The 26,502-nt window shown below is 41.5% G+C and overlaps 1 protein-coding gene across 1 annotated transcript in view; it reads left to right on the top strand.

Annotated features, from left to right (window-relative positions):
* The first annotated feature begins 1,367 nt into the window (after positions 1 to 1,367).
* The window catches only part of LOC142760505 (G-protein coupled receptor family C group 6 member A-like), a 34,102-nt gene continuing 8,967 nt past the window's right edge, over positions 1,368 to 26,502 (top strand). The window contains exons 1-3 of the mRNA XM_075863702.1: positions 1,368 to 1,552; positions 15,032 to 15,329; positions 24,698 to 25,555. Of these exons, the coding sequence (XP_075719817.1) occupies positions 1,368 to 1,552; positions 15,032 to 15,329; positions 24,698 to 25,555 (1,341 nt within the window). The remainder of the gene's footprint in view (positions 1,553 to 15,031; positions 15,330 to 24,697; positions 25,556 to 26,502) is intronic.

Below are 26,502 nucleotides of genomic sequence, written 5' to 3' on the forward strand. Positions count from 1 at the left end.
GTCCCTTCCCCACTGAACCGTTGCCACCTTGTGATCCCGCCACCACCTCACAAAACTCCTGCCACCTTGAGGACTCCCCCCACATACAAAGAGCCCCTGTCACCTTGTGTGACCCTGCTTCTACTTTGTGGCCTACAATCAAACTTGGTCCCTTAATAAGCCCTGCCACCCTTTGTTCTCCAATTGCCATCCCATGCCAGTAAATGGCGTAGAAAAAAATGCAGTGTCAGGTTCTTTTTATATGGCGTTACCTTCCAAAACCAATTATAAATGTTAAATGCTAGATTTATATACCCTAAAATTGTGCTATTAAAATATGTAACTCGTGATGACTGTCGAAAGACTTTGAGGCAAAAGTTTTCCTGCGACCCCTTGAATCAGATTAATATGACAATGCGGCCCTCAGACCAAAAATGGTGGTGCACCCCTAGACTACATGGTATTTGTTTGTTTATAGAAGACCCTGATAAATAAAAACATAGAATTGCACTTTTTTCACCCATGACTGTGTATAATTGTAAATAAAGAGATCAGCTTGATTTACACTTTGCGGCCAAAGAGAGGCCCAGTTTTAGCTGCAAATCGGTTCAGCCTTTAACAACCAATTTGTGCCAGAACTGCATGTTGGCGTGGTTTTGGCCACATTACTGCTGCATCTCGACCGTGCTACAACATGCGAACCCAGCTTAATGTGGAAAAAATCCCTGTCTATTAATCACCTAATTTTACCTTAATGTCTTTATCAATTATTAATCTGGATTTGGTTAATTGCTGGCTAAGCTAGGTTTTAAATATTCACTGACCTGTTGTCCTAATTTGTTTGGTTAATCTAAGTCAATTAAATTTGTAAATTATTCTAATAAATTGGATAATAATTTTAAATAACTAACTGAATAATTTTTATTACTTTATAGGTGATGCTGAAATGGAATTTTTTTAGCTGTAGAATTAGGTAAGGCTCTGTTCACATCTGCATCAAACTCTCAGTCCAGAACTTCTCTTGCAGATCCTAGCAGATTTGACGAGAAGAAAAGTGCTGTATGTCGTGCAGGTCTTCTAGTCAAATTGATAGGCACCATGATGGAACATGCCAGACCCCATTATAAGTCAGTGGGTACCTGGTGAGCGCTGATAGTATCCATCATACGACGGCACTGCTTCCAGTTTCCATTATAAATCAAAACTAAGGCGCAGTTGTGAACAGAGCCTAGGGCTAATGTTATTTGTAAAATCTATAGAATGCACTTAATTCTTTGAAGGGGAAAAACCAGAATGAGTTGTTGCTGAATAGTATAATATACAAGAGAGAACACGCTAAGATATATTTTTCTGAGTACTGCCTGTTGGATACACAGCTCATAACCATCATGAACGTGCTGCTACATATCATTTCTATAGGTCTCTGCTGGAAACCTGTACAGATGTGTATCATCAATGAAGAAACTGCCGCTTATCTACCAGGAGACATTGTGATTGGAGGACTTTTTCCTATTCATAAAGGGGTATCAAATTTATTACAGAAAACGGAGAATAATAGTTTCCAATGTAACAGGTTAGTGGTAATAGTCATAGAATTGTATCTATCTCTTATTTTAAATGTATCCCTTATATTTATAAAATGTGTAGGTTACATAATAGTTGGCAGCAGGCCTGGATGAATGCTGGTGAAGTGCCCCTCGCAAAAATTTGTTGGGGAACACTTCTTTAGTAACTGTCATATAAGACATGGCTAACTTAAGCTGGTCATACACATTAGTTAATTTTTGGCAGATTGCGCCAATGTCAACAGTATCTACTATAATTGAATTTGTATAAGGCAGCCCAACAGTCTGCTGTTAGGGAAAATAAAGATTGGTCATGCTGTATTTAACATGCTATAAGTAGAGCCAGAAGTGATCGGCAGCCTCTCATATCCTTCTCCCTATGGTGATAAATGTATATCCCAGATAAATGAAATGTTATATATAAATATATATACATATATATATACATATATATATATATATATATATATGCTTACAATCCCCAATTGATCCAGAGAAAGACAAAAACCATTTGGCGTAGACCAATTTGCCATGGTTGAAAAACTACTTCCTGACCAACTTATGGCAATCAGGACTTAGGATATGTTTACACAGAGTTTTTGTCAAGCAGAAAAAATCTGCCTCAAAATTCCTTCAGGGTTTTTGAGGCAGATGTTGAAACGCACATGTTTTTTGACACTTATTTTTTTACTGCATTTTTTTATTAAGCAAATGCAGAAATCGTGTCAAAAACACTCCAAACGAACTGCGTGTTTTTTGTTTGTTTTTTGCTGACCCCATTACTAGTTTATTGATGCCCTATCTCCTAACTAATCTAATATCTATGATGCAGTGTAATTTAAAAAACAAAACATTTATATGCTAATTTGGCTATACCAAATGTATAGGTTATTCTTTCTTTTCACTCTGGGCGGTGTAATGTTTTCTTGATGAGGCTGCCCAAACAGCATCATACAGTTCTCCTCTTCCCAGCCCAGCAACACAGGGTGATCATATTGTATACAGCTTCCATTCCCGACTGTGTTTTAACCCCTTCCCGTCGTAAACAACTTTCAGATTTTCGTTTTTTCCTCCCCACATTCCAGAAGCCATAACGTCTTTATTTTTCCATCGATATAGTACTATGAGGGCTTGATTTTTGCGGGACGAGTTGTAGTTTTTCGTAGCACCATTTATTTTGCCGTATAATGTACTAGGAAACGGGAAAAAAATTATTTGTGGGGTAGAAAATGAAAAAAAACCCGCTAGTTACTCCTAAGTGTCGGTTGTAACATACAGCCGACACCGTCATCGACACCGACAGCCGACACCGTCATCGTATGGAGCGAGCTCACTGCGTGAGCCCACTCCATACTTCCTCTACCCGACTTTGGCGTATGGATACGTCAAATATCGGGAAGGGGTTAAACTGGTGATACCTCCGGTTCTTTCACAGCTAGAACTGCGATAGAATCCCAACTTTCATATGCCACCAGAACCCCTGTTCTAGGTGGTCCACATCTGGAGATATGGCTGTTTTAACTGATTCCCCTTCCCTCCAGCCTAAGTCTCTCACACTGTGTGTGAAGCAGCTTCATGCTGATAGGACAGCGTCCGAGGGTGTGAGGTAGCTCCACCTCTGGAAAATCGCTGCTGTTGACACCCACTTGTCAATTATAGCCCCATTTGCAAATATAAAAAATATTTAATGATTTTTAACCACTTCACGCACCCAGACGTGCTATTACGACCGGGTGTGGTGGGTGATATTCGGAGCGCGCTCATGCTCTGAGCGCCCTCCATATTCTGCGGACACCCGGGACTAACAGCCAGGAGCAGCGATCACGCTGTTCCAGGCTGTTTAACCCCTCAAATTCTGCGGTCAATCGAGACCGATGCATCTGAGGCCTTGAAAAGAGGGGGGCGGCCCACTCCGACAGCTCATCGCTTAGCAGAAGCCTGTAAAAATGATGATATATTGCAATACGTTAGAATTGGAGTATATTGTGCCAGCGATCTAATGATGGCTGGTTCAATAAACTGTGTAACTGTGTAACTGTGGGGCTAATAAACTGTGTAAAAAAAAGTTAAAAAAAAATTGTTGCAAAAAAAATTACAAGTTAAAAAAACCCCCCTTTTTTCATTTCCCCCCTAAAGTATTGTAAAAAATAAAAAAGTTAACAGAATTGGTATCGCTGCATCCATAAAAGTCTGAACTATTACAATATAGCATTATTTAATGCGCACGGTCAACACCATAAAAAAAGTAAACCGCCAAAATCGCTATTTTTTGGTGAATTTAGCTCTAAAAAAAATGTAATAAAAAGTGATCAAAAAGTTCTACGTACCAAAAAGTAGTACCGATAAAAACTACAGCTCGTCCCGCAAAAAATAAGCCCTCACACCGCTCATCCGGTGAAAAAATAAAAAGGTTATGGCTCTCAGAATGTGGCGAAACCAAACATTTTTTTTTAAACAAAAAGTTTATTATCAATAAAAGTAGTAAAATATAAAAAAAAACTATATACATTTGGTATCACCGTAATCGCATTGAGCCATAGAATAAAGATAAGTTGTCGTTTTTACCGCATGGTGAAATCAGTAAAAACTAAACCCAAAAAACAATTGAGGAATCACAGTTTTTTCCAACTTCAGCCCACAAATAATTTTTTTTCAGTTTCCCAGTACATTACATGGAACTATAAATGGTAGCAAAAGAAACTACAACTCATCCCGCAAAAAAATAAGCTCACACACCACTCTATTGACAGAAAAATAAAAAAAGTTATGGCTCTTGGAATGCGGGGAGTGAAAAACGAAAATGAAAAAAAAAAATGGCTTTGTCCCAAAGGGGTTAAAATAATAAACGTTTTGGGACACAATTTTCACTACCATTATCAGCGTGGCAGCATCTATTGGATTAGCTAGGAGATTGGGCATTACTAAACCAGTGACAGATCCTCTTTAAGTCAGCCGAATCTGCCGATTTAGGCGGAACTGGCTGAACATCTAATGTGTATTAGATGTTTGGCTGACGTTCATTCTGCAGATATCAGGGGGAAAAAGGGATTGGGCATGTTATCATGGGGGGATAAACCACTGCTAGAAGTGTCTGGCAGCTGCAATTTCACCTATTCCTATTGAGAACACTTGACCTGCCTAAGTAGAGTCGTGTGTTAACCTTAGACCATACTATCCCACCACCGCCACTTTAGTAAAGACACATGACACCGAGGTTGGATGTGAAATGGCCACAGCAGCCGTTTATTAATTTCACAGTTTTATAAAAACAATTTAAATCCGAAACATTCGGATAACTAGTTAGGAATCCACCAGAGAATTCCTCCTAATAATTCACATGACCCAACATGGGTCAGAATCGTAAATAACAAGTTAACGTTAACATTAACCCGAGCAGAGGAAGTCCTTGAAGCCCCTTCAGATATTCCTTTTTTAAGAACACACCGAATTAGCCATCTGCAAACCACCAATTACCTCCAGCCGTAAACCAGCTCGGAAGCACCGTTCACCTCTGCAGATGGCTCCAACCACTAGAAGTCCACTTCAAGGGGATAACACCCGATGAAGCCCTCAAGTGATATACCGACCACTAGAAGTCCACTTCAAAGGGATAACACCCGATGAAGCCTTCAAGTGATATACCTTCTACCAGAAGACCACTTCAAAGGGATAACACCCGATGAAGTCTTCAACCATGTACCTTTTTTGGGGGACGCATACCCCCGATGCGACCCCCCCACCATTTTGTACTGACTGGCCTCAAGGACTCCCCCCGCCAGCTGCCATGACAACAGAACCTACTCCGGAAAAAAGAAAAACATGTTAAATAAGCACACAAATAAAACACAACGCTCATAGACGGACGTACATAAGACCTAAGGAGTAACAAACCAAGGGCGGGAGGGTGGGAGCTTACTGTTTCCGTGTTACTCCTCCCGCTGCTTCCGGCTCAATGCCGAGAAACAGCGGGAAGCTCAGTAACGGCCCCCCGTCCCCCTTAACTCCTCCCCGTCCCCCCTCCAACTCCCTCCAACTCTCCCTCACCTAATTAACCCTTTCCCTACCAGGACGGTCATGTCGGCTTCCCTTAATCCCTGCAGGCTGCGTCCAGCCTCTTCTTGCACGCTTGTCTGAGCGTGTAAGTGTATGCAGGTCTATGGGGAGGTCAGTAGGAATATGGAGGTCTATGGGGAGGTCAGGAGGAATAGGTGTCGTCCAAGTGTTTGGACGACAGCTATAGATGGTGTATGGCCATCTTTAAGTACTTGAGTGACCAGCTCTGGCTATTCTAACTTTATTACTGCAGATAACACAACCCTTGTAGCCAGAGTTCTAACTGCTTCCATTTAAAAGGTTTGAATTCTGTTGATTTCAAGGGTATATTCACACGTGCTTCACTGGAGAAGCACAAGTATAGCAAGACAAACTTTATCTTTAGATACGTAATATAAGCCGATTTATGTATCTATGCAGAGGTCTGTGTGGTCCCCATGCCACAGGCAGCCTGTAGCCTCTTCTTATACATACTTTCCAAGAAAGGAAATATAACTAGCAGTAGTGCAAATGTTTACACTGTACACAATAACTTTTCTGAACGGGTTCATTAATGTGGGGAACCAACAGGGGTAGGACTGGACAGCCTTAGATTAGGCTGCACCCCATGCAAACTGTTCTTTTTTCACTCATTAAAAAAAATATTTTTCTCACTAGATATGAAGTATAAGAAAAAAGCTGGAAAGCACCATGCTATGTTATTCCTGTTAGGTATTGTTCACTATTAACAAGATAAACTCAAGCACTCCTCTGATCAATATGTAAAGAAAATGTTTAATTTTCGGATCAGGCAATGAAATAGAGAAAATATGTTAAAGTTTCGGCCACAATCTGGCCTTTGTCAAAACTCTACTGCTTGTAATAGCACCCACTGGTGTGCAAATGTATAGGTCTCTCCACACCATTCTAGTAAAGCTCTATTAGACGTGCAGCTTCTGCTTTTATCAGTGAAACAAACAGAGAGAAAGAAAGCCCAGCATGAGCAGTAAGGCTGGGTTCACACAGAGTTTTTTTGCAGGAGGAAAATCTGCCTCAAAACTCAGTTTGGAATTTTGAGGCAGATTTTCCTCTGCCTGCACGCCGATTTTAGTGGCGTTTTTCACAGGAGGTTTTCGCCTGCGGCCATTGAGCACCACGGGTATAAAACACCGCAAAATACGCTTTCTCTGCCTCCCATTGATGTCAATGGGAGGTCAGAGGCATAAACGACCGTAGATTGAGCATGTGCCTTCTTTTTCCCGCGAGCCGGTTTTTCCACTCGCGGAAAAATTACCTCCGCCTCCCATTGAAATCAATGGAAGGCATTTTCGGCCGTTTTTTGGCGCGTTTTCCGACGCGTTTTTTGCGTAAAAAAGCTAGTAAAAAAACTCTGTGTGAACTCCCCCTTAGAGGTATACAGACTGCAAGCAGTGAGGAAAAAAAACATTAGATAAGCAGTTCACTGTCTCTGTCCCTAATAAGGAGGAGTGCAGCACCGACTGGTGAGGAGTTTATCTAATGCCTTTACGGCCTTATTCACATGACAGGTATAATCGGCCAGGCGACGGACGTTTTTTTAACAGCATTATTAAAATCAATGCATGTCTATGGAGCTATTCACGCAGCCATTTTTTGTTTAACGGACTGTGTCAACGGCCTGGGAAGAAATTGGACATTTACTATTTTTTCCCGGTTTCCCGGATCCCTTAATAGACTTACGTCTATGAGGGATCCGTGAAAATGTATCCCGCGTGTGTGAAAATGAACCATGAAAAATGTCCGTTTTACACAGCCGATTTGACACCCGGCCGTGTGAATAAAGCTTTGCCCTTACAGCAGGAAGTCTGAGATGTACATAGAAGTAAGACATATGTCTAGCCTTAAATATATGCCTGTTTCTTTAAAAGGTATTTTACTGTGCATGCACATTTGACATTCTCTAGAATGACGTCCAGAGACCTATACATTTGAACACCAGGGGGTGCTAGTACAATCAGATGATTACCATATTTCTGTAAGGAAACATTTTTTTTTAATAACAATACTTTACAAAGTCACTCTAAAATGTATATTGTACTTATATATTGCCATTTCTATTGATAACACCACCACTTTAAAAAATAAATGCAAACAAAAAGTGGTGTAGTTGCAAATACAATACTGTACGCAAATAGTTGTACCAAACACTTATGAAATATCATTGCCAGATAGCAGTGTTATACGGTGTACAAATAATAATGCCATATACGTTACAGCACAATTAATAGTCTCACACATAGAGTAGATTACAAAGCCATAAAGTGAGCAATAAGCAGTGCCAAACGATAACAAATAATAAGTATTTTGCCAAATGATGAGCAAATACGTTTCAATTAGCGAAACTATGTATATAATTACATACGCATGTATACTGTAACTCTCTACCCACACTCATGGTATTAAACTCACCCATTACTTATAAACTTACAGTATATGTGCATATTCATTCTATTTAGTCTGTGCACTGTGTAGAGTTGTGCATCACGTCGCGACAAATCTTACAGCTTTTCCACACAACCCCCAAATAAAAAGTTTAGTGTACAGGTACAGTATTAGATTAAATTCATAACATAAATACAGTGCCAAAACCAAGCCCAGTACATTTATACAGCACCAGAACCATGCTCAGTACATATATACAGCACCAAAACAAAGCCCAGTATATAAAAACAGCTCAGAACCAAGTTCAGCATATGTATACAGCTCCAGAACAAAGCTCAGTACATAAATACAGTACCAGAACAAAACTCAGTATATAAAAACATAACCAGGACAAAGTTCAGTATAGTGCCGGCGGCCTGCATCTCTCTACTACCGGTGGGTGCGGCCGTCGGTCTGTTCATTCTGGGAAGGGAGACGCCAGTGCACTATGCTCCCTGCCTGCTCCCCTGTACTGTGACTGTAGGGTGTGCGCATGCGTTCATGCCGTTTCTTAACCCCTTAACGCATTATCACGTAACTGTACGTGATAAGGCTTAAGGGGAAGTATGGAGCTAGCTAATGGGCTGAGCTCGCTCCATACACAGCAGGTGTTACACAGCCGACACCTCACTGCAACGGACGGAATCAAAGTTCACTTTGATTCCGCCCGTTTAACATCTTAAATGCCACGGTCAATCGAGACCATGGCATTTAAAGTGTTAGAATCAAGGGGGCGCCCCCTCAAACAGGCCATCACGCTCACCCCCGCGGCACGATCGGCCGGTAACAATGGTTGTTATGGCAGCCTAACATAGGGCAGGGCTTCAAAGGAGACCGTCAGAATCACGATATACTGCAATACATTAGTATTGCAGTATATCATGCAAGCGATACAATGATCGCTGCTTCAGGTCCCCTAGGGGGACTAATAAAAAAAAGTAAAGAACTGTTAAATAAAGGGGTTTTTAATGTTAAAAAAAAAAACCTTTTCACATTTTTGCCCTAAATCAATGTTAAAAAACAATAAAAGTTAACATAAGTGATATCGCCACGTCCATAAAAGTCCGGACTATCACAATATAGTGTTGTTTAACCTGCTCGGTGAATGCAGTAAAACAAAAATATATATAAAACACGCAAATTGCTGTTTTTTGTTCACCTTAGCGCTCCAAAAAAATGAAATAAAAAGTGATCAAAAAGTCGCATATACCCCAAAATTATATAGGTGCAAATGACAGCTCACCGCACAAAATTGAAGCCCTATTGATGGAAAAATTAAAAAGTTATGGCTCTCAGAATATGGCTACACAAAAGTTTTTCTTAATTTATCAAATAGTTTTATTTTTTTAAAAGTGGTAAAACATTAAATAAAACATATAAATTTGGTATCGCCGTAATCGTATCAACCTTTAGAATAAGGTAAATATGTAGTTTTTACCACCAGATGGACGCTGTAAAAACACCCCCCAAAAATGGTGTTATCGCTGTTTTTTGCCCATTTCACCCCACAAATAACTTTTTTGCAACTTCCTAGTACATTATGTGGTACAATAAATGGTTCCATGAAAAACTACAACTTGTACAGCAAAAAACAAGCCCTCACATGGCTATATAGACGGAAAAATAAAAAATTATAGCTTTTGGAAGCCAGTAATCTGGCATCAGCCTGCTTCCAGTAATACGGCACCTGCCTGCTTCCAGTGATCCGGCACCAGCCTGTATCCTGCTACCACCAAGGTACCATCTGCCTGTGTGTGCCTAGCTACTGTTTGGCCAGCAGACACTCTGCTGGGACCACCTTAAGAGATAGCAACCTGGCAGTTGAGATCTCTGTAGAGAGGTTAAGACTGGGGAGGCTGCTTAGGCAATCTCCTTAGAGGTGGCCCTATGTCAATTTGGCGGAGTAGCCCAGTGGGTCCACAAATCTGCTGGTCGTTACATTCAGTACATATATACAGTACTAGAACCAAGCTCAGTACATATATACAGCACCAGCACCAAGCTCTTTACTTAGCTACAGCATAGAAACCAAGCTATGTACATAAATAAAATTTAATTACATAATTACAGCACCGGAACCATGTTCAGTACATAAATACAGCACTAGAACCCAGCTCAGTACATAAATATATCACCAGAACCAATCTCAGTACATATATATAGCACCTGGACCAAGTTCACTACATAAATACAGCACCAGAACCAAGTTCAGTACATATGGTACATACAGTTCCAGACCCAAGATCAGTACAAAAATACAGTACCAGGACCAAGCGCAGAAAATACATATAGTTTCATACCAAAGCTCAGGGCATAAATACAGCACCAGAACCAAGCTCAGTACATAAATACAGCACCAGAACAAAGCTCAGTACATAAATACAGTACCAGAACAAAGCTCAATTCATAAGTACAGCACCAGAACAAAGCCCAGTACATAAATACAGTAACAGAACCAAGCTCAATCCATAAGTACAGCACCAGAATCAAGCTCAGTGCATAATTACAGTAACAAAACCAAGCTCAATCCATAAATACAGCACCAGAACAAAGCTCAGTACATAAATACAGTACCAGAACCAAGCTGAATACATAAATACAGGAACAAAACCAAGCTCAGTACATAAATACACTATCAGAACCAAGCTCAACATATAAATACAGCACAAATGCAATGAGAGTTGCTATTTCACAAAAATAATGCTACCACCTAGAGATGAGCGAACCGGGACATCCGAAGCCGGTTTCGGTCCGAACATCGCAAAAAGTTCGGTTCGCAGCGAATCCGAACTTCACCGGGTTCGGCCGAACACGTTTTGACTGAACCCAGGCGGGCAGAAAAAACATTACAAAAATATTATACTAATCGGCAGCCACTTGTCTCTATCAATGACTGATAGAGAAAAGAGGCTGCTGATTAAAAATAAAATAAAAAGCATTTCATACGTACCCGGTCGTTGTCTTGGTGACGAGTCCCTCTTCTTCCTCCAGTCCGACCTTCTTTCCTGACGCGGCAGCCTGTGATTGGCTGCAGAGGCGGTCACGTGGGATGAAGCGTCATCCCTGGAGGCCGGCCTTTTGACGTCATCCTGACGTGCGTGACCGCCACTACAGCCTGTGATTGGCTGCAGAGGCCGCTGCAGCCTGTGATTGGCTGCAGAGGCGGCTGCAGCCTGTGATTGGCTGCAGAGGCGGTCACGTGGGATGAAGCGTCATCCCTGGAGGCCGGCCTTCTGACGTCATCCTGACGTGCGTGACCGCCACTACAGCCTGTGATTGGCTGCAGCGGTGACATGGATGAAACGTCATCGCTGGAGGCCGGACAGGAGGAATGTAAGTATGAACGTATTTTTTATTTTTTTTTATTACATTAAAATTGTATTTTCCACGCGCCGAGCATGGTACTGTCAAGGTTGCTGAAAGAGTTAGTGCAGCCCATTAACTCTTTCAGCACCCTGGACAGTACCATGCTCGGCGCACGGAAATTACAGGTTCGGTCCGAATCGAACTTTTTCGTGAAATTTGGCGAACCAGCCGAACCGAACTTTTCATAAGTTCGCTCATCTCTACTACCACCCATTATCTCGCTTTAGATCATATGGTGAATCCAATCGCCGCCTGCATCATAAGAAAAGCGCCGAATGGCAGGAAAGAGAACTGATTCTTCCCTTGCCCCGCCACCACTGTCAAATGTATCTCAGCCCTATGGACGTGGATACAAATGAGTGCAATTGTATGTGGGGGGCCCCCAAGCAGGTGACAAATTGAAAGTTCTAACATCAGGTTTCCTACTTGACTGACAAACATATACGTGCGGAAAATTGGGGGCGCCATGTAGAGCATCACGGAAAATTATTCTGATTATAATAATCAAATATAATAATTACACTATTCCCAAAAAACTGTAAATTAATGTGGAATCTAAATAAATATGTTTGTACATATCAGTAATAACATATAAACTTTCACATGTGTGTCTCCCTGTCCAGAATGTTTAACTGGATTTGCACACTATGTATATAATTATGTAAGCATACTGTCACTATCTGTGGGTGTGTGCACCCACTGGGCTGCACCGCCGTAGTGGGATGGCAGCTGGCTAAACTATAGTGTACCATGATAATATATATAGTCCAATCACAAGGGTACCTGTGATAGTCCAGACAGTAGCAACGGCTAGGCACGTGATGCAGATGAGACATATGACACCAGATGTGTTGTAACACAGCAGATGTGGCAGATGGCAGAACTCGACTCCAACACTATAGCGGGCACAGGAACAACTACAACACGGGATACAGGATACAGGTAGCAGGTCAAGGGAACAACGGGAACAGGATAACACTAATGGACCATTTTGAAGACTAACAGACGAACAATGCTCAGGCAATGAGCAAAAGGGCAGGACCCTACTTAAGTCCAGGATGATCATGGGCTAATTAGAGATGTTAAACATGTGCGCGCACCCTAAGGGACACAGCAGAGTGGAGTGGAAGTGAGTGCTGGCATGTCCTGTGGAAGAGATGCAGACCAGTGCTCACAAGCCCATGGCTACGGCTGTCGTGGGGTGAGTAGTCCCGACAGACCGCGGCCATGGATGTTACAGTATCCCCCCTCTTACTCCGCCTCTTCTTGGGGCCAGAGCGAGAGAGGAACTTCTTCATGAGGGTAGGGGCATTGAGGTTCTCTTCTGGCTCCCAAGACCTCTCCTCTGGACAAAACCCCTTCCAATCCACCAAATAAAACGTTCTTCCTCCTACTTTCTTGAAGTCCAGGATCTATTTTACCTCAAACACATCGGACAAAACGTTGGGAGCAACTGCAGAGCTAGGGTTTTTAGTGTAGCGGTTCAGCACCACAGGCTTCAGGAGGGACACATGAAATGAGTCTGAGGGTAGGAGGCAGCAAAGCTTGTGGGAGACGGTTAATCTGTTGCAGGATCTCAAAAGGATCCTTTTCCCCCTGACGAAGACTGGTGGCGAAACACGTTGGGTGTAAGTGGGCTCCTGGCACATCGCTACTCTTTACCCCATTGTATATCTGCATGGTTTGTCAATTGTTTTTCTCATTTTCTGGCCACCTTGCCATTACTGTCTATCTATTTTGATGGTCTATTTCATAGCTCTCTACTTGTTTGTTCTGACTTACCATGGCTGTTTATTTACAATGTACTATACTATGGTATAGATGTTATGGCCAGTAGCCGACTCAGTATTTCTTTACTGTGAGGACTTATATTTTAAATCTATTTTTATGCTACTATTTGCATTTTGTATTTTTATTATGTCTCAATAAAAAACTATTTTATTTTGAAAATGTTTGGGTTAACACTGAATGTTCGCATATGTGTTCAACATAGTGCACCCTGTAGATAGTACCACACATTCTGCTCCCTGTAGAGAGTGCCACAAACATAATGCCCACTATTGAGAGAGCCACATTGTGCCCCCTGAAGAGAGTGCCACACATAGTGCCCTCTGTAGAGTTATACCCTGTATAAAATGCCACACACAGTACCAGCTGTAGAAAGCGCCGCAGTATTCTCTCTGTAGTGAGTGACACACACACACACACACACACACACACACACTGTGCCTCCTGTAGATATAGCCACACACAGTGCCTTCTGTAGATAGTACCACACACAGCTTCCCCTCTAGACAGTGCTACACACAGTGTCCCCTGTAGAAAGTTTCACACACTGTGCACCCTGTAGATAGTGCTCCCTGTAGGGAGTCCCACACACAGTTTCCGCTGTGAAGAGTGGCATGATGACGCCATTGTTCCACATGTGTTACAGAAAAAGCAGCAAGTGATTGGGCAAGGAACTGATAATTCCTTTGCCTTGCCAGCACAACTGCTTAAAGGGAAGGTGTCACTAAAAATTTTTTTTTATATAATATTGCTTTTAGTTTGATATTAAAATACATTTTATTTATTTGTGTTCTTGTGTTGTACTTTTTACTTTATTCTTACTTTTACTTCTCTATGGGGCTGCCATTTTTTTTCATCTCTGTATGTGTCGATTAACGACTCATACAGAGATGGAATACGGCACATACATCCCCATAGAGAATGCGAACGGGAGCCGTTCCATTCACTATAGCGTACGCCGTCTGTGTGGGAACGGCGCATGCAAAAGGCAGGTCTTTGGTAGAGCGACATCCGGCGCCATTTTTATGTGGACCGGAAGCCGCGGCCGGACAGTAAGATGACGACTTCCGGTCGCGGCGTCCGGGCCATATGTTCAAGGCAGCGAAGACGCAAGGCATAGGAGTGGAGGCGGCAGCGGCGGCAGGAGCAGGTAAGTTATGTTTGTGTATGTGATGTGTGTATTATGTTCATGTTATACTGTCTGATTACCACTGTATCTAATCCTCCTACACTGTGATTTCGCTCAGAAAATGGCGGCACACATTGTAGGAGGTTTGAAGATTCAGTGTAGGAGGTTTGAAGATTGTGTGAGGATACTAGAGCGAGTGTGTCCACCCCAAATTTGCAGCATAAAGCAATGAGGCTGCTTTACCACATTGCCAATGCTGCAATTTTGGGAATTGCTCCTTCTAGTGACCAGGACATGGAAATGTTATAAATTAGAATCTAATTTATAATATTTCCTGACTTGTGAAAAAATAAAAAAAAATTAAACAATGTGTAATCACTTATATACTAACTGTTTAACTGAAAAAAAAAAAAAAAAAAAAAAATTCTAGAGACACATTCCCTTTAATATTAACTATGATTGCTGCACTGAAGCCAGGATTACACAGGATTGATGTATTTTCTGGCTCAGTTTTTTGGGTGAAAGAAAGAAGTGGATGGAAAGGTATAAAGAAAAAAAAGGCATAAACTGCACCAATAACTGTACCAAAATGTTTGTGTGATCCTGGCCTGAACCAAGTTTTGCAAAGCATTAGTAAAAGCTTATATATGCAGTGTGTTTTTATTTTTCCATTTTTTCTTCTATCTGATTTGTGTCATTTTGTTTATTTCAGTTTATATGTGCGAAGCATGATTGAAGCTCTTTCCATGATCTATGCCATTGAAAAGATTAATAATTCCACCCTGTTGCAAGGAATTAAATTGGGCTATGAGATTCACGATTCATGTTCTTATACTTTAAAGGCTGTTCAATCAACACTAAAGTTTCTTCCAGACTTTGCAACTATTCAAAATTCTACAGACTGCAACTATAGAAAAAATATAGGTCCCATTAAAGCAGTTGTGGGAGAAACTTATTCAGAAATTTCCATTGCTGTTTCCCGAATACTCAGCCTTTATCTTATACCACAGGTATGGATTAATTTTGACTTAACTCAATATAAGGCATTAATATATATATATATATATATATATATATATATATATAAAGAAACTTTGCAGCACTCCAATATGAAAAAAGTGGTGGTTTATTCACTCCAGATACAACAGGCTTGATAAAGATCCTATTGTAGGATTGAAACGTTGCTGTTGTATCTGGAGTGAATAAACCACCACTTTTTTTCATATTGGAGTGCTGCAAAGTTTATTTTTCTATACATTACATTACGTCCGAGGATCGGGACGTTTTGCTGGGCACCTGATCAACAATTTCTGTGTGAGTGCTGCTGCTTTCTTTTTTGCTATATATATATATATATATATATATATATACAGTGAAGGAAATAAGTATTTGATCCCTTGCTGATTTTATAAGTTTGCCCACTGTCAAAGAATCCCACTGTCAGTCTAGAATTTTTAGGCTAGGTTAATTTTACCAGTGAGAGATTGATTATATATATATAAAAAAAAAAACGGAAAATCACATTGTCAAAATTATATATATTTATTTGCATTATGCACAGAGAAATAAGTATTTGATCCCTTTGGCAAACAAGACTTAATACTTGGTGGCAAAACCCTTGTTGGCAAGCACAGCAGTCAGACGTTTTTTGTAGTTGATGATGAGGTTTGCACACATGTTAGATGGAATTTTGGCCCACTCCTCTTTGGCTGTATGTTTCGGGTCATTGTCGTGCTGGAAGACACAGCCACGAGCCATTTTTAATGTCCTGGTGGAGGGAAGGAGGTTGTCACTCAGAATTTGACGATACATGGCTCCATCCATTCTCCCATTGATGCGGTGAAGTAGTCCTGTGCCCTTAGCAGAGAAACACCCTCAAAACATAATGTTTCCACCTCCATGCTTGACAGTGGGGACAGTGATCTTTGGGTCATAGGCAGCATTTCTCTTCCTCCAAACACGGCGAGTTGAGTTAATGCCAAAGAGCTCAATTTTAGTCTCATCTGACCACAGCACCTTCTCCAAATCACTCTCAGAATCATCCAGATGTTCATTTGCAAACTTCAGACGGGCCTGTACATGTGCCTTCTTGAGCAGGGGGATCTTGCGGGCACTGCAGGATTTTAATCCATTACGGCGTAATGTGTTACCAATGGTTTTCTTGGTGACTGTGGTCCCTGCTGCCTTGAGATCATTAACAAGTTCCCCCCGTGTAGTTTTCGGCTGAGCTCTCACCTTCCTCAGGATCAAGGATACCCCACGAGGTGAGATTTTGCATGGAGCTCCAGATCGATGTCGATTGACAGTCATTTTGTATGTCTTCCATTTTCTTACTATTGCACCAACAGTTTTCTCCTTCTCACCCAGCGTCTTACTTATGGTTTTGTAGCCCATTCCAGCCTTGTGCAGGTCTATGATCTTGTCCCTAACATCCTTAGAAAGCTCTTTGGTCTTGCCCATGTTGTAGAGGTAAGAGTCAGACTGATTAATTGAGTCTGTGGACAGGAGTAGTTTTTACAGGTGACCATTTAAGACAGCTGTCTTTAATGCAGGCACCAAGTTGATTTGGAGCGTGTAACTGGTCTGGAGGAGGCTGAACTCTTAATGGTTGGTAGGGGATCAAATACTTATTTCTCTGTGCACAATGCAAATAAATATATATAATTTTGACTATGTGATTTTATTTTTTTTTTTTTTATATAATCTATCTCTCACTGGTAAAGTTAACCTAGCCTAAAAATTCTAGACTGTTCATGACTTTGACAGTGGGAAAACTTACAAAATCAGCAAGGGATCAAATACTTATTTCCTTCACTGTATATATATATATATATATATATATATATATATATATATATATATATATATAAACTCCTCAAGCTGCTCCTGAGCTGCGCTGCTTCCGTAACTCCAATAGTAGTGCATGGCAGTTATGGAAGCAGTGTAGCATGCGAGCTTCGCTGTTTCCGTAACTACTATTCTGGTCTATGGGAGTTAAGGAAACAGCGTAGTTATGATATTTTTGTAACTACCGACCATGTAATCAGTAAGTGGCCGAGAGGCAGCGTGAGCACAAACAGCTTGAACGGGATTTAGGGGGCCTCGTTCTAGAGATAGGTGCGGGTCCCAGATGTGGGAGCTGCATCTATCTGACATTTATAAAATATATTGTGGATATGTCATAAATGTCCTTCATGGAATTATCCCTTTAATGGTATGCAAATGTTAAAAAAATAGAAACAAAATATTCCAAAAATCTTCACTTATTCGGTAGCAGGTATGAGTTAAGGCACTTTTACACTGGGCAATTATCAGGCAGACAAGCGTTCATAGAATTATATTTGAATTATAATTGCCCTGCGCAAGTAGGGCAGCAATCAACAGATGAAAGAGCAAACACTCATTCTCCTGATGATAGTATCATTTTAAGAGACTGAAAAATTATCATTGTCGGCAGCACATCTCCTTGTATAAATAGCCAGACCTGCTGCCGACATGATAATAATATATGGGGATGAACGATCGGAGTAACGAGCGCTCGTCCCCATATACAGCTCCTTGTGACAGGAGCAAACGAGCGCTGATCAATGAGCTGTCTCGTTGATCGGCCCTCCTTGCACCGACCAAAATTGCCCGATGCGCAGAAATACATGCACTTACATGCCTTGGCATGCTATCAATGAGGTTATTAATGGTTGTCTGAGGAATGTTATGCCATGCTAAATGCACTTGGACACACAAATCATCAAGATTGGCTACTGGCAGCTCCATTTGCAAATGCCGATTAATGGCGTCCCAGATGTGCTCGATGGAGGACAAGTACGGAGGCACTGCAGGGAAAGTACGTTTGGGCCACGCAGACAGGGCCGGCCTTAGGACAGAAATTGAGCCCCGTGTGAAAATGAGATCCATAAAAAAAGTAGAATATCCGCCACAGTATAATGCCCTATATAGTGCCCCCACACAGTATAATGCCCCTTTAGTGCCCCCATAGAATATAATAATAATATTTAATAATATAATATATTATAACTCCTTCAAGGACACAGTATTTTGTCCTCTAATTGTGCCCACACGGTATTATGCCCCCTAAGTGCCACACAAAGTATATTGCCCCATGTAGTGCCCTTACAGAGTATAATGTCCGCTTACTGGCCCCCAAACAGTATTATGCCCTCCTCCCCTGCATGCCACACAAAGCCCCCTCCTTGTAGATAGTGCCCCCCGTAGATTGTGTCATACAGCCTCTCTCTAGACAGTGCCATAATGCTCCACCTCCTCCTTGTAGATTGTGTCATACAGCCCCCCACCTCCCACTTGTAGACAGTGCCCCCAAACAAAAAAAAATTGTACTCACATAGGCCCTGTTCACATGACGAACTGAGCTGCTCCACAATGGGATCCTTGCATAAACCGGCGTGATCCTGTAGTCCAGTACAGTGTTTCCCGACCTTTTCGGACTTGAGGCACCACTGGAAAAATAAAAATTTCCTCAGGGCACCCCTACCAAAAATTGTTTTGAGAAAGACAGAAAAAGGCTAAAAACAAGCACTACACTTATAGGGTATGTTCTCACAGCGTTTATTGTAAGACAAAAAAAAATCTGCCTCAAAATTCCTTCAGGAATGTTGAAGCAGATTTTGAATTTACAGCGTTGTTTGACCTTTATTTTTTTTGCGTTTTTTTAAGCCGTTGAAGCTAATACAAAAGACGCAGGCAAAAAAGCACCAAACGGGTGCCGCAGGTATTTTCTGCCTCCTATTTTAATTGGAGCTCAGAGGTGGAAGCCATTTGAAGACGATCAGCCCCCCCACTTATAGTAAAATGACCATCACCCCGCCACTCACAGTAAAATGACCATTAACCCCCCACTCACAGTAAAATTACCATCTGCCCTCCGCTCACAGTAAAATAACGATCAGCCTGCCACTCACAGTAAAATAACAATCAGCCCGCCCCTCACAGTAATATGACCATCAGCCCGCCACTCACAGTAAAATGACCATCAGCACGCCACTCACAGTAAAATGACCATCAGCCTGCCACTCACAGTAAAATGACCATCAGCCCGCCACTCACAGTAAAATGACCATCAGCCCGCCACTCACAGTAAAATGACCATCAGCCCGCCACTCACAGTAAAATGACCATCAGTCCCCCACGCTCACTAAAGTGACCATCAGCCCGCCACTCACAGATTCCCCCTGTAGATAGTGACACACAGCCCCCCAGTGGGTAGTGCCACACAGCCCCCAGTGGGTAGTGCCACACAGCCCCCAGTCGGTAGTGCCCCACAGCCCCCAGTCGGTAGTGCCATACAGCCCCTAGTCGGTAGTGCCACACAGCCCGCTTTAGGTAGTGCCACACAGCCCCCTGTAAATAGTGCCACACAGCCCCTTGTAGGTAGTGCCATACAGCCCCCTGGTCGGTAGTGCCACACAGCCCCCTGGGACGTAGTGCCACACAGCCCCCTTGTAGGTCGTGCCACACAGCCCCCTGGTAGGTAGGGCTACACAGCCCACTGTAGGTAGTGCCAGACAGCCCCCTTGTAGGTAGTGCCACACAGCCCCATTGTCGCTAGTGCCACACAGCCCCCTTATAAGTAGTGCCACACAGCCGCCTTGTAGATAGCACCCCCCCTTCCTGTAGATAGCACCACTGTATCTCCCTGAAGGAGTGGAGTCCCTGTGTGGCCGTGGATTCCGCTCCTAGACGGAGTACTTGATGTCTCTGTCCATATATGGACAATGACATCAGGGGCAACTCCTGAAGCAGAATCCCCGTCCATTCCAGGAGAAGCCCCTGTTGTCTGTGTCCATTTATGGGCAGTGACGTCACTGGCTTCTCCTGGAGTGGAATCCCGGGTCACAGAGTCGGCAACGCTGTGGTCGGGGATTCCACTTTAGGAGTTACCCCTGATGTCATTGTCCATATATGGACAGAGACATCAAGCGCTCCGTCCAGGAGCGGATTCCCCTATGCTGTGACCGGGGATTCTGCTCCTTCAGGGAGCTACAGTGGCGCTGATAGATAGCAGAGCAGGGAGATAACTCCCTGCTCTACTATAGTGGCGTCGCTACCGTTGTTGCAGTGGCTGCTAGCGGCACCGCCAGCCATGGGCCATCCCGACGAGCAGCACGGGTAACCTCATGCTCGGTGTCGCCCCTGGCAGCCATAGCGGTAGCGACGCCACTGAGTGAAGAAGCGCCCGGGTGGAAAGGCGGCTGCAGAGTCGCCGGGCCCGGGCACTTCTGAAACAAGCAGGAGGAAGGCAGCCAGCGCAGCGCCCCCTTCCACCTTCTGGAGTGATGCGCCCTGTGAAATGGCACAGGTTGCACACCCCTAAGGCCGGCCCTCTACGCAGACTGCTCACGGTAGCAGGAGCAATAAGTGGCCTGGCATTGTCCTGTTGTAAAACGGCTTCTGGGACACTTTGGAGAAATAGCCGTACCACTGGTTCCACGACCAAATCAATATAACGCCGAGCTGTTAGTGTACCTGAAATGAAGACTAGAGGGGTCCGGCTACCATACATTATGCCACTCCACATCATAATCTCGTAAGAAGGACCAGTGTGACGTTGCCTTGTGAAAGCCTCTACATGGGGTTGCCCACATGGTCAATTTGCAGCTATCATTGCGTCTTGGACAAAGAGAGACTCATCGCTGAAGGAGATAGACCTTTATTCCTGCCTACATTGCCGTCTTGCTGTGCACCATGATAACCTTTGAAAGCGGTGGCATGTGGTCAATGGAACTCCTGTAGCTGGACGTCTGGCTCATAGTCCAATGTCGTGCAAACATCATCTGATGGTTCGTGTCGACACTGGTTGCCACCCTAGGCTTGGGATGTGACATCCAGTTTCACTTGCGGTATAGAATGGATCACTATGCGCCATTCTTCCAATCAGACGATCAGTCCATGCAGAGGTTCGCCTCTGTGCACCTCTTGCCGTTATTTCTGTTCGTTGTTGTTCTCCCAACTTCCGGGACACGCAACGTTGAACAGTGCTGACATCTCAGCCTAGGCAATCTACAAGAGTGATAAACCAAGGTCTCTCAGTTCAAGGATTCTGTCCATCTCAGTTCGCGACAAGCGGTGATAACTGGCATGTTAATGAAAAGGAGGCATTACAAAATCATCCTACACCACTTGATCCGTGAGATGTTTGCTTTCAATATGGCTTTTATGCCCTCCCACATCTCACAGATTGGAGCTAGGTGCTTGAAAATTTGATCATTTTCAGATCTTAGCGACACCTGCTACTTCCTCAACTTGCATAACTTTACGGCTTGCCATTCTTGGTGTATCAATTTCAATGTTGAGGAGTGTGTATATATATATATATATATATATATATATATATATATATATATATATATATGTATACTAGTCTTTCGGCTATGGCTATGGGTATGTTCACACGCCAACGTCCATTACGCCTGAAATTACGGAGCTGCTCCTGAATTTCAGACGTAATTGCTCGTACCCGCGTTTTTCGCGGCGTCAATTACGGCCGTAATTGGAGCTGTTTTTCAATGGATTCAATGAAAAACGGCTCCAATTACGCCCCAAGAAGTAACATGCACTTCTTTGACTCGGGTGTCTTTTTACGCGCCGTCTTTTGACAGAGGCGCGTAAAAAAAAAGCCTGTCTGCACAGAACATCGTAAGACCCATTGATTTCAATAGGCAGATGTTTGGAGCCGCATTTTCGGACGTAATTCGAGGCGTAAAACGCCCGAATTATGTCTGTAAATAGGGTGTGTGAACATGCCTTAACAGTTAATGAAAACCCAAAATTGAGACTCTCAGAAAATTAGAATATTATATGAGCCCAATTTCAACAATTATTTTTAATTCCCGAAATGTTGGCATACTGAAAAGTATGTACAGTATATGCACTCAATACTTTGTTGGGGCTCCTTTTGCATGAATTACTTCATCAATGTGGCGTGGCATGGAGGCGATCAGCCTGTGGTACTGCTGAGGTGTTATTGAAGCCCAGGTTGCTTTGCCAGCGGCCTTCAGCTCGTCTGCATTGTTGGGTCTGGTGTCTCTCATCTTCCTCTTGACAATTCCCCATAGATTCTCTATGGGGTTTAGGTCAGGCGAGTTTGCTGGCCAGTCAAGCGCAGTGATACTGTGGTTAATAAACCAGGTATTGGTACTTTTGGCAGTGTGGGCAGATGCCAAGTCCTGCTGGAAAATGAAATCACCATCTACATAAAGCTTGTCAGCAGAGGGAAGCATGAAGTGCTCTAAAATTTCCTGGTAGATGGCTGCATTGACTCTGGACTTGATATAACACAGTGGACCAACACCAGCAGATGGCATGGCTCACGAAACCATCACTGACTGTGGAAACTTCACTCTGGAGCGCAAGCAACTTGGATTGATGCCTCTCCACTCTTCCTCCAGACTCTGGGACCTTGATTTCCAAATGAAATGCAAAATTTTTTTTCATCTGAAAACAGGACTTTGGACCACTGAGCAGACCAGTCCTTGTAAAGGCTTAGGAAACCTTTGCAGGTGTTTTGTGTTGATTTGCTGATTAGAGTGTGACCCCATGAATCTACAATCTTCAACTTTTACCCAATATTCTAATTTTCTGAGAAACTAAATTCTACGTTTTCATTAACTGTTAGCCATAATCATCAATATTAAAAGAAAAAAATGCTGGAAATAGATCACACTGTGTGTAATGAATCTATATAATATGAGTTTCACTTTTTGAATTGAACAACTGAAATAAATTAACTTTTTGATGATATTCTAATTAATTGAGGACTAATATATATATATACCTCTTGCTATATATGTATATATATATATATATATATATTTATTTAATATACAGATGTAGCCAAGTTTATCTGAAAACCCATTGAAAAATTCAAGTTAAAGACACTGTGTTTTTAGTGCGGTAAAAGTCAAGCTCAAGATGCCTACATCTATATATATATATATATATATATATATATATATATATATATATATATATATATATATATATTTATATACTGTGTGTGTGTGTATATATATATATATATATATATATATATTTATACACATATATATATATATGTGTATATATATGTATAGATATTTATTTATGGCATATTAATATCCAAACCGGTTACCAGGATGCAGTAGGTCACTTTCCTTTGATGCTTAGTATGTTTTATATTATTTGTCCTAGTTGAACCTGTTTAGAATGCTCAACTGTTTACAACACAAAAGGAAAAAAATTGTGTTTAAAATCTGCTCATGTATTAGCTACAGTCTGAATTTTGATGAACAGAGAATATCAAATGTGACTTGTACAATGCTACTACAGTGTACCTCTACATGTAATCAATAAACTAACTGTTGATTTTTTAATTTTTTTATTATGAGATCACAACTTTGGCAGACAGGAGTCGGCCGTCGCAAACGTTGTTTGTGTTAATTTTTTAAACAATGGTCGTCTGAAATGGCCAAAATGATCCATTTCGGGTAATTTTTATATCATGTGTATGGACAGGTTTACATTACACCAGGCCAATCAATCACCTGCCCAGGCGGTATTTACACTGGGAGACTGGTAAAAGTCAATACATTTTCTTGGCAATAGCAAGTGATGGCAATTTTGCATAATAAGACAGTGCATGTGCAGTCAGATTGCTTCCTATTTGGATTGGATACTATTCCTTTGCAAGGCCGTCCAGCCCTAGGAAAGTCAGCAGCATCAGAACTAGGTCAAGTGTGATAATTGAGCAGAAGATTGCAGTGGGCAAGGAAACAGAGAGCTAGAGAACCTCACATGCAGCAGCCGAAAATGTGCACACTACCTGCCCACAGTCAGTCAAAGAAGGATACTGAATAAGTAAGGCAAGGTATACACACACAGTTTTGATGCCGTATTTGGGGCAGCACCAGAAATGGATCCAAGATATATTGCAATAATTATATATTTGCAATGATTTACCAAAATTTATAAAGTTAGTTAAGATAACAGGTACAATTAAAGATAGTTACATAGTGACATAGTTGATAAGGTTGAAAAAAGGCACTGGTCCAACCTATGAAGTCCAATCTATATTCCTACAGCGCTTATGCAGAGGAAGGCAATAACCAAGGTGAGGCAATTGCCAATTGTTTCATATAATAGGGGAAAAATGCCTTCCCAACTCCAACTCTTGAACTTATTGAACAAATCAAACAACAGAACATTTTGTGGCAGAGTTCCTTTGTTTCACTGCTAGAAGATATAGTGGCCTATTTTTTTTTATTTTAGCTATTGGTCAGGTGATCTTGCTCTTTAAGTTATTTGATCAAACATTCAATAATATTTATGACATTGAAAATAAATTAATTTGTAATTTTTATTTATGCAGATTAGCCCAGCATCATCTGCTGCAACCTTAAGTGACAAAATAAGGTTCCCTTCTTTTCTACGAACCGTTCCAAGTGATACACATCAAACAAGAGCAATTATGGAACTGATAAAAACATTTCAATGGAACTGGGTTGGAATAATTTCAAGTGATGATGATTATGGACGATCAGCTCAGGATATTTTGAATAGTCTTTTTAAACTTGAAGGAATATGCACAGCCTTCTCTAAAACAGTGCCATCCTATGTAGATCATCCACTTCTGCACGCCTCTTTAGAAAGTGCATTAAGTGATATAAGTGGTAGTTCAACAAATGTTTTGATTGTCATTGCAAAAGGTCCCATTGTCACCAAACTTATTAAAGAATGTATTAAACGGAATATTTCTAAAATTTGGATTGGCAGTGACAGCTGGTCAAATTCAAAGGAAGTTATGAGTATTAAAAACATTGAAATGGCTGGTACTTTTCTTGGACTAAATTTCAAAATGGCCTATGTTATGGGATTTAAAGACTATCTAAGCAACTTGCAATCTCCAGGCGATGAAGCCATTAACTATTTTCTTGAAGAATATAAAGAATTAAGATTTAATTGTACGGAAGAATACAGGGAATATCTGCTGTGCGTTAATTCGTCATCGGAGAACTGTGTTTTTAATAGTGATTTAGAACTTAAGTCCCCCTTTGCATGTCAAATGAATCATTCTTCTTTTGCAAATGATGACTACTTGGTGAACAATATTGAATGGAGTAAAACATACAGTACACATCTTGCTGTTGTGGCAATAGCAAATGCTTTATCTAAGGTTTTGTGCACAAATGGAATTTGTGAAAAGAACTTTGACTTTTCACCAAGTCAGGTAAGATAAATACTCATAAATAGTACATTGGAAAGCCAGTGATATTACATTTTTCTCAGTAGAGTTATTATAAAATGATATCTAATCTATATTGCTAAATTGAATAATAAAGTTGAAACGTAAGTCGGATTTAGACAACAAAGAATTTGCACAATGTCCAACTTAATATCTGCCAATGGCTCAGCCTTTCCTAACTGAACTTCAGAGGAACCTAAACAGGGATTGCTCAATAACAGCAATCTCTGCCACTTTAGGAGGGTAGTGGCGCAATGCAGCAGTTACTGCTGGAAATTGATCTCCATTAACACCATTGATAGAGTTTCCATTAGACGCAAGAGACGGACTGCACTGGAAGAAAGGAAGGCTGCTCCTCATGGGCAGTGCCATACTAGAGTTGCTGCAGTGGGTGTTATTGCAGTAGTTTAGTCAATACTTTTATGCATGTAATGTGATGTTTTTTTTTTTTTATTCTGTGCTATTTATATAAATATATTTCTGTCTAAAATAATGTGTTTACATACATAAGGGACATGTTTTTGATGGGAATTAATTAATCAGTGGCCCCAAGGGCTTTGTACTTAATGACTTCTGAGATGTAGATATGATATTGCCACTATTAACTGAATCATTTGCCTGCCCCTATGTTCAGATTCTTTACATGAGCCTTTCCAGAAGCAAGTAGAGCTGAAGGGAGTGAAGAGGCCTTAGAGAAATTTCAGTACGACTTGGTAGATAATATAAAAGGGAGTTTCCAGTTTCAATATTCTGAATCTCAATTAATAATTATGCAGAATTAGCCAACATACATTTGGCTTATATATCTCTTCTTCTAGTCATTGAATGGGAACCTACAGATGTAGCAATCCTTATCTTGACTTTGATGACTTGCTGCAGCGTGATAACTTATCATTTAAGCTATTGAAAACCATTGGAAAAGTCAAGTTAAA

This window comes from Rhinoderma darwinii, chromosome 4 (genome assembly GCF_050947455.1).
Source record: "Rhinoderma darwinii isolate aRhiDar2 chromosome 4, aRhiDar2.hap1, whole genome shotgun sequence".
NCBI lineage: Eukaryota > Metazoa > Chordata > Amphibia > Anura > Rhinodermatidae > Rhinoderma > Rhinoderma darwinii.